The sequence below is a fragment of the Perissodus microlepis genome, chromosome 11 (genome assembly GCF_051167445.1).
Source record: "Perissodus microlepis isolate ML-2025 ecotype Zambia chromosome 11, ASM5116744v1, whole genome shotgun sequence".
Lineage (NCBI taxonomy): Eukaryota > Metazoa > Chordata > Actinopteri > Cichliformes > Cichlidae > Perissodus > Perissodus microlepis.
The window spans coordinates 14,418,064-14,427,924 of record NC_140471.1 but is presented as its reverse complement, the minus strand read 5'-3'; the positions used below and the strand labels follow the sequence as shown (position 1 = coordinate 14,427,924).

The 9,861-nt window shown below is 44.2% G+C and overlaps 1 protein-coding gene across 2 annotated transcripts in view; it reads right to left on the bottom strand.

The window, feature by feature from the left end:
* Positions 1–9,861, bottom strand: part of LOC146377397 (teashirt homolog 1-like) — a 35,114-nt gene that overhangs the window by 23,754 nt on the left and 1,499 nt on the right. Inside the window, exons 1-2 of one of the 2 annotated variants that reach the window (XM_084942616.1) lie at positions 9,046–9,354; positions 8,251–8,825 (exon numbers count right to left, since the gene is read on the bottom strand). In XM_084942616.1, the coding sequence (XP_084798742.1) occupies positions 8,251–8,290 (40 nt within the window). In that variant the 5' untranslated portion in view covers positions 8,291–8,825; positions 9,046–9,354. Of the gene's footprint in view, positions 1–8,250; positions 8,826–9,045; positions 9,355–9,861 lie in introns of those variants that run through there. The other variant, XM_084942617.1, reaches the window with a different exon arrangement.

The following is a 9,861-nucleotide window of genomic DNA, read 5'->3' as shown; positions in this document are numbered from 1 at the left end:
TTGGCTGCCTGAAGCCTGTGCACATAATGCTTTCGATTAAACTTTACCAATTACCGAGGGAAATGACCTACATGCCGCTGCACTGATTTAAACCCTTAAAAATTGAGAAAATATGGCAAATGTGGAACACACGCCACTTAAATTTGAGGGTTTTTTGGGGGGGGTTGTTTGTTTTTTTTCCACTTTAATGCCAGAAGCCTGTCGACTCAAACGTGTTTGTCAGCCAACGGGTTTACTGGAAGGAAGCCCTCAAGATGGGCAATGGCAACTGTTCATTTTCTCACTCGCTGACCTCAGCTCCCCACTTTACAATGTGGAATAAAAAATGGGCCCGTGTTAGCCAAGAGCGCGAGGAACACGGAGGGAAGAAGAACCAGCGGTTAGGTTAGTCTGCAGCTGCTGCTGTTTTGCAGAAGGTGAACTTAACATACACTGTGTATGTATGACGCACACCAGGGATGAAATGAAGATGCTTTTTTTTAAACTTGTGGAACAAACTGCATAGCGAGCTTGATCTAGAGTTTTGCTTTCGCCTACCGTCTTTGCATCATTCTGGTTTTATTCAACTACCAGAGTGCGAACTGGCCTACAGATCGAGGTTAAAATGGGGAAAATACCGGACCTTCCAAACCTTCCACCCATCCGCCCAACACTCGCTTCACCGTGATTGCTAATACAGCGAGCTATTGATCAATGAGTGCCTGCCGCTGGCTGCTGTTTCAAAGGGGGAGAGAACAGGGGCTGCAGGGCCTGTGACAACCCTGACAAGGGTAAAGTGTTATTTCTCTCACACACCGACAGCTGGACAAGGGGTGGGGAGCGGAGGAGAGCGTTGGAGGGGAATGTTGTAGGGATGGAGGGACATGTGCGTGAGTCGGGAGGGGCAATTCGGCCGGCCAGGCAGTAATTCTTAATTGACACCTGTCAGGATAATGGCGGCAGTCACAGCTGTTGTGGGAGAATTTGTCCATCGTCCCGTTCATCTGTCAGCTTTAATGCCCATCCTAAAAGCTACACCCCACCCACCACCCACCACTCCACCCCATGCAGCAAATACACAAACACACACGCACAGATTTCATCTCCCTTCCCTATCCTAAATATCCACCTCTCTTGAGCTTCACCCACACGGCCAATCTTCTTTGGTGCTGCTGCTTGGCTAAACATCGGTGCCCACCGCTGTCATCACACCATCACACATCTATCCCCCCCACACTCCATAACAGAGGGGGGAAAAAACCCCACACTTAATCATTACATTGCTGTATGGATTTAAGCCATGCTGAGATAATTTAGTATTTGTTAAAAGACGAAAAAAAAACGCGCTTTTCAACTCTTTCACTCCCCCAGCTGCCTCCTTTTAAGCGTGTCATTCGACCCTGACAATCTCCACCTAAGTTTGCCCGCCGAGGTACAACCAACGGGAAAAATGAGGAGTTAAAAAAAAAGAATTTTTTATTTTTTTTCAGCCAGCCTCATTTTTGGTTTTTTGGTTTTGTTTAGCCCCAACACCAGAATTCATTTTTTCTCTTTGCTTTTGATTGGCAAAAGAAGAAGAAGAAGAAGAAGAAAAAAGAAGAGTATTTATCCAGAAGTGAAAGGGGTGGGTGGGACGGGGTTGAGATGAGAAACATGCTGGAGAGGGTAAAAGAGCAAGAAATAAAGGGAGACGGAGTGCTGCAAAATGAGAGGGGAGATATGTGAAAGAGTCAAAGAGAGAGAGCGAGAGAGGTAGAGGGAGATAGAGAAGAAGAGAGGGAGGAGAGGGAGGAGTGTACAGGGGTTGGGTGTCCCTGGATGGGGCTTTTGCTCTTCTGTAGTGGGCCCATCTCGTTTGTCTTGTTTGTTTGTTGGCATCAAAGAGCTGCCTCTCACTCCCCCTGCTAACTGATGTAATGAGTGGGTAAGCTACATGTTTTTTTTTTGTTTGTTTTTTTCCTGCGCCGAGGAATTCAAATACTTATTAAACAAAATATTCTGTAATTGCTCATCTTTTATTGATAGTAGTAACATGTTAAATTTGGCTCTAGCAGACTTTCCCATAGCCTCTCGAGGAGGCACAGCACTGATCAAGAGAGCAAATTTACCCTCGGCAAATGTAATACTTTACTTAAGAAAATTTAAGATGTCAATTTTTGTGCTGTAAATGTTGCATGACTACTTCTCTTGAACGTTTCCCCTCTTATCCTCCTCATGTCTCAAATTATGTGCCAGAGGAAAGCAAAAAATAAATAAATAAAAAACACACACAAAATATCAACAGTTTTGGTTTTTTTTTTTTTCATTAATGAGCTCGGAGGTCTTACATCCCTACTGTGGACCCTTAACAAACTGTAATTACTCAGCACAACACAGATATTACATAGTAATTAAGCACACTTAACAGAGAGCTGATAACGGCGACAGCAAGTCGTTTATCAAGGCTTTGAGTCGTTTCTGAAATTTAATGAAAGTTAAGAAAACGAGCTTGTTATGCTGCTGCAACATTGAAAAATGAGAACAAAAATTCTTTATTTGGGGGGAAATTGTTTTTCTATGGCAGTCAGGAATAAGACTGCTTGTCAGCCCAGTCCCAGAGGGCTGCTTTCTATCTGTTTCAGACTTGATTTTCTCAGACTAGTGTTTTTTTTTTCCTCCTTCTTTTTTGGATCCCATGACTTGCTGCTGTTTTTATGTGCTGCAAGGCAGGCAACAAAGCACATCTGGCTTCTTTAATGATATGATTTCCCATCATACTAAGCCACCTCCATTATGACCTCCCACAGAGACATGCTGGCTGCACTTAAGCATTAGGTGTAGGTGTGTACGTGCGTTTTTGTGTGTGTACGTGCGCGCGTCTGTCTGACTGTCTGTGTTTATGGTTGACGGTGTGCATGTGTGTGTTTAAAGTGCAGCGAGGGCAACACACTGCTAGTGATGGTAGCGGCGTGCCCCGAGGGCAGGTTTTTGCTGCGAATGCCCCGAAAAGAATCAAAAAGAGGAAAAAGACAAGGAGGGGCATTAACGGTATGGCGTGAAATCTATCTTTTATCCATGTGAACCACATAAGCTACATGGTTACAAGTTTGCTAATATCATCTATCTTGTAATTAGTTATTCCTGATAATCCATTTTTTTTTAAACATTCAAAAAACCTGTTGATCTTGAAACCGTTTTGGTAATGCTTACACAACTAATATTTGCACATTCATGCAAAGAATTACAAGGATGATAAATGAAACTAAACCATGTAAGAAACTAATACCACACACAGACACACACACAAACACCAGGGGCACTCGTGGTGACTCGAGGCATTAGAAGAGCGAGCTGAGCAAGTTTGACCTCTGACTGGCTCAAATCCCAGATGTAAATTTAACTGCTAGTTTGGGAGGGTGGCGCAGGAGCAAAAGTGGCTATTGACGAAGTCGATCGATGCCACCTGCTAACGACGCCACCGCTCCAATTAGTGTAACCTCTAGCTGAGTCCGCACACACCGGGCTAAATAGAATGGCCAGAAAACATACAGTACATGCGAGGTGTGTGTGTTGGGGGGTGTTGGGGCTGAGATGAAACAAGGCTGCGGTGGATCGATAAGTGTTCCCGCTCTGTCTGATATCCCTCCTTTTTGACTGGGAATAGTGCAGAGATATAACAGTTGAGATATGAGAAACATGGCGCTGCTCTTGGAGCTTGTTTTCCTGCTCTTGCAGTGATGTGGGGGGTTGGGGGGGGGCAGAGGGGCAGGCCACGCTAAAAAGGATGACTAACATGGCGTGGTTACCGTTACACTCGTTGGAGTTATTCATTCCAGGAAAACTAACACCGGTCAGTGCTAAGCTACAAGCTCACACACACACACACTCTCACCTCATCTCTCTCCCTTTCCTCCTCTTACACACTCACACAAACATGCACACACTTCTTTTTTTTTCCTCTTTTTTTCATCCAAATCTAACATAAACTTCTCATTTCTCAGAAGCTGTGCAGCCTTTGAGCCATCGGAAGTTAAGCCTTCCAACTTTCAAGCGAGACACTAGTTCCTTTCTTGAAAAAAATCAACTTTTCATCAAAACAAGACTGTTCTAATTCTCGGGGGGGGGGGGGGATTCAAATCTGGCAACACTGAGTTTTTTCAATAAAATGCACACACACGCACACACACACACACCTAGAGCCTATGCAGTGCAGTATTCCTCAGGACACCGGTGCAGACAGAAGGGTGAGTTGATGTCTGTGTGTGTGTGTGTGTGTGTGTGTGTGTGTGTGTGTGTGCGTGGAGGGGGGTGTCACATAAATCTCAGCGTGCTGATTATTTCGAGGGGAGAATATCACATAACAGCATCGTCAAGTAAGAGCACAAAGGTCGCTGTGTAATCTTAGCTACCCCGGGCATGCAAAATCATTAATCCCCGGGCACTGTGATTCTCCAGCTCGGAATAAACTGGAGGCCTTCAGCGAGGCGGGCGGCTACAACACCGAGCTGGGAGAACGTTCAGCCAAAGTACGAGGAGGCCGTTCTATGAAGTGGCAGTGATTTACTGGCAAGGGTGGGGGTGGTGGGGCTGGTGGGGCCGCAACACACGCGAAAGTGTAAAAACTTCAACAGAACGTCGAGATTTTTAAAAATGGTTCCCGGGATTACTCTGGAGCGCTGATGCATCAGGCGGTTAGAACAGGCCTCAGCCGTGTCATTAATACAAAAATAAATAAAGCTCTCGCAAGAGTTGAGAAATTTCCACTGAGAAAATTACAGCAGAAAATAAGAGGAAACTTCACGAAAAATGCACTGCATTAATGATAATAATAGTAATTTTTTTAAAAAAACAACCCGAAAACGATTTTCGGCGTAACCGAAAGAATTCAAATGAAAATAAAAACAATGGGACAAGCAGAAAATTAGCAGAGAACAGAGGGATAGGCTGCAATGTGCTGTGGCTGGTCTGGCTCGCTTATTGCAAGGTTATAGGAGGTGGTGAGGATGGGGGCGTGTGTGTATGGGGGGGGGCCTTACTGAGGTCATTAACTGGCATTGTCTCCTGATGTGATTAGTCAGGTAGCAAAGTCCATTTGTCACCTGCACAGGCAAATTGAGTTGGTGCTGCACTAGGGGCTATGGGGACTGTATAATATCAACTTGATTACATCAAGGCAGCTGTGGACTTGACACCTTACTGAATTTGTCAGCATTAATCGTTAGGGCCTGTCACAAATCCATCAGCTCCACAGATAATTAGGGCTCTCTCTAATGAAGCCAACGGGATGCAACCTTACCCCCACCACCACCACCAACACCACCCCTTCCCCACTCTATACGCACTCACACACACACCGTTTCTCTTATAATTAACCATCATGCAACGGAACAAGAGCGACTATCTCGTCGTCTCTTTTCCCTCGTCTTCCTCATGTAAGACTATGCAAGCCTGCCTACCATGAAAGGCGGCGTCACTGCTTTCTGTCCTTTACTTTTTTTTGGTTTTTCCTCCTGGCCTCTTTACCTTTAAATCAAGGCATCGACTGTACGAGGTGCACGTAGTAATGCACAACAGGAGCATCCATCTTTGCACAAACAAGAACACCAGGGTGTGTGTGTATTTTTTTTTTTTTCACAAACTTGCTGATTCAGGTTTGCAAAGTTTCTTCACGTTTTGGTTTCCATGTTCTGGAATTCCTGCGTGTGAATTTCCTGATGAAAATTATAAAGCAACAGGAAGCGTGACAACGAGTGCTGCGTTTTCATTCCATCGGTGGAATATGTCATTAATGGGGGTTTTTTGTCATCTAAACAGCAGTGTCTCACACACACACACACACACACACACACACACACACATGCAGATACTTCAAAATGATCCTAAGAAATCCTGTGATAATTTTCTTAAAAAAAAAAAACAAAAACAAAAAAATTATTGTTTAAAAAAAAAATTTGCGGAAACTGTAAAATTTACTGCAAAATAAAGCAATCGATTAACAACCTGATCAAAGAAAAGTTTTAACATGGGAAGCTCAAGCAACCTGAAAATTCAGCTCTTTGTCAAGAAGCTGCCTAAGAAGTGCACTGTGTATGAAAATTAACAGGGAAATGTGCACATCTGATTATGTAACTCAAAGAAATGAAACTGTTAAGAAAATCTTTTGCTGTTTCTGATTTGCAAAATACAACTTTGCATGGTGCGGCCTCGAAACATAACGCACCTAATAAAAGTCTCCACAAGCTTTACAAAGTGAGAATGAAAAAACTAGGCCGTCCACACAAGTCTGCTATTGTTGTTTTAATTGTCTGACTCCTGATTTCCATGCCTAGTCCCACTATGAGCTATTTCCTCTTTGAGCAGTAGCACACAGAGGAAGCCACAGGTCAGTACGAGCTCCCAGCGGAGCATCGGGCTAGCCTGGTGTGTAAGTCGGTGTGTGCACGCGTATCAGCGTGATTGCGTGTTAGTCAGTTGCTTCTGGAAGTGTGGAGTGGAGGGCGTTATCTCTGACTGGCCATCGTGTTCGTGAAAGAATGGAAAACATCCCGTTTGCCAAGCTGTGATTGACCATTACAACCCATGATGTGCATGGCACTCAGTGGACGTTGTAATGGATCAATGGTTTGTGTGTATGTGTGTGTGGTGTGTGTGTGGCAGGAGAAAGGAGGGGAAGGGAGGGGTCACAGAGATGTCATGTTTTTCATGCCTCCATCTACATGCAGAAACCTAACGGGAGTCCCTCTGCTCCCATCGTGGCCAACCTTTTCCAGGGGGATATTTTGCCAAAGCAACAGCGGTGACTGTTCTCTCCGTCTCACACACACAAATGCAGAAAGGTACAGCGAGACTCGGTATATAAAACTCGATTCTTGCTTCGCAGTGTGGGCCAGAAAACATATTACAGGTTGCCACAAAGGCAAACGAGAAAAGGCGAAGTTAACAGCGAGCACCGGTTGAATGTTCATCCGTCCTACACTCCTTCTCATCCTCCTCCTCATCCTCATCATCACCACCACCATCACCTTCATCGTCGCCAGCTCTCTGTTTAAAATGATAAAACCTGCTGAGTTCAAAGTCTTCGTCGGCTGGCCCTCCTGTTCGACCCGCTTTGCACCTCATATTTCAAAATCTCTTTAAAATTCTGTAACTGTCTTTTGTTCACTCCAGTTGTTAATGCCTAACTTCAAAGGCTCGGCCTCATTAGCACAGAGGTAGAAACCCCTGTCACTCATTTACATTTGTTTAAAGGCTGCAGGGAGACAAGAGGAAAAAGGGGGAGTCCACATCCAAACCACTAGAAGTCAACCTTGTCGGTCCTCTGCCAACACCTGGTTTTATCAGTTGGTCACATTATAAAAATCATATCCAGCAGTGGACCTCAACTGTGGGCTGATTCTTGCAGCGAATAAGGGAGGAATATTTCGGACGAGGACAGCCAGAACCTTCCATATTTTCATCTAAGAATATATAGGAAGAGGAGGAGAATTCAAATACCTGTTCTTTTTAAAGAGTGTTGGGGAATTTCTTGCAATTGAACATACACACGGTGCTTTCATCTGCTTTCTGTGCATACACATTTGAAGAAATAAGGTGATTTTTACCACCACAATCCCCAACTTTTTTCTTTATCCTTTTTTCTTTTTCTTCCTTTTTTTCTTTGCTTTTCAGTTCCTGGTTAAAAGCAGGGTTGTGCATTTGAGTGGCTACCAGAAGCATGCTTGTCTTCATGGAGGGATTTATTGATGTTTATCAGGGATGAATAGATCAAAGACTGCCACATGACAGACGATCAATCACGCATCAAATCAAGGGTGGCAATCCTCTAATAAAATAAAAAAGAAAGGAAAAACCAGCTCTCGCCCGTTTTTCTCCCCCCTTTCTTTCCCAGTCAATTATTCATCATTACTCACTCTTGAACCTCAAAAACTCCCTTTTATCCCCATAACATGCCATTTAGTTTATCTCACCATTCTTAATAGAACTTTCCTGGCACCGGAGGATTTAAAAAAAATCTCAAAGTGGCATTGCGCAGATACGTGCGTCATTTGCGCAATTAGATACATTTTAAACACAACAGTGTGTCCAGGGGTGAGTTGTGCGCTGTGTTATTAACACAAATAAATTGATTTAAACCATAAGTTGTAAAATAATAATAATAATAGTAATAAATCACAGCATGCAGTACTGCTAAAGAAAAAAAGGTGGAAGGAGAGACTTCCAATTGGCACTTGGAAATAAAAACTAGTTGGTTACTGGGATGGGAAATGGTCGTAATGGAGGGGCGGGTTATACCTGCTGATCGCCGCGGCTCTTGCTGCTTTCTCCTCGGCATAGTGACCGTCGCGTTCCACGGTGCTTCTCATACAGGAATTACAAACAAATGGAGTCTTATCAGTTTTGAAAAATCATCCCGTTTTTCGGGGGAGGGGTGTTGTTGATCTCTGAGCTGAGAATGTCTCTTCAAACCGGCTGCTCTTTTTTGGATGTGATAGCTGGGTCGGCTTCAGCGAGACTGAGCTCAAAAATTACGAAGGGATTCGGCCAGCTCCTGACACCTTCACGTCCATTAAAAATCATCTTCCTTCATCTCTGTCGTGGCAGAGTACGAAAAGAAGCAAAAAAAACCAGCACCTTGAAACCCAAGTTTTCGGTTCACTCCCTTTGGGGGAAAAACAAAAAAAATCCCCCTAATCTCCAGTGCTGTTTGGAGGGGGACGATAGTTTGCTGCGCCTTTTACGCACACCAAAACTAAAAAGAAAAAAGAAAAGAAAGAGATTTCTGGCGGTAACCAAACAAATAAGTCCCGAGTGCACACCTCTGATAAGTAATGTATCCTTGTGTTTCCTTCCGTTCTTTTGCCACAGACCTGAAAGAGAGAGAATGGGAAAGGAGAAGAGAGACAGACAGGCATTAGATGGGTTAATGTCAATCCCGTCACCACCACGCCACCTCAGCCCGGATCCAGCCTCACCAGTCCGGCGGAGACTTTTTTCCTCCCTCCCCTTCTGCCCTCTTTCTCTCCCACAGAAGGGGAAAAATAATTAAATAAAATAAATGGAGACGAGTAGGCTTTCTCTCGTACTTACGTTTTAAGAGTCGTGAAAATGATTTTCACCGCTCATCTGATCGCATGTTGGACAGAGTCGTTTTTTTTTTTTTTTTGGAGGGGTGGTTGATGCGGTGGAGAGGATATCACTTGAGAGAGAGGGGAAACAAGACGCAGGCGCATCCAAGCTTCGCCAACAACAGATCAGATCGACATGGACTAAAATATTTGTCTCTTGAAAAAGCCAAAAAAAAAAAAAAACAAGACGGGGGGCAAAAACTCCAGGGACTGATCCGCGGTCTCTCAAAAAAAAGAAAAAAATGGGAACGCGGCGGATCCAGAAGCTGTTTCAGACAGTCTCAACTGATAGACAGACGCATCGAGTGGCTTTTCCTGCTACATTTTTACTCCTCCCCTCTCCACAAGCGTCACCCCTGACAGAGGAGCCTACCTGTCAATCTTTTTAATTGTCTTGTTTTCCCCTCTCTCTCTCTCTCTCTCCTTCTCCCTTTGCTTAAAAAAGAAGCCAAACCTCCGACAAAAGGATATGATCCTCTCAAAACTTACTGCGAGATCAGCTAACAAAACCAAACTTATCCCAACGCCTCTTGCAAACTATCAAAAACAACAAGGCTCACTGCTTAAGTCTGAGCTTTTTGCAACTCAGGTGACATCTTAAGATCGCCTGGTAGTGACACGGCACGAGTTAGGGCACGACTCTTGCTCCCGCTGACGCTTTAATATCCCCCAGTGCGCTCCGGCAGCTCTGTTAAGAATAGATCCTTCCAGAAAAATGACAGTCAGATGACAACAGACGATAACACAGCTGCATGGAAGGAGCAGGCAAAATAAATAA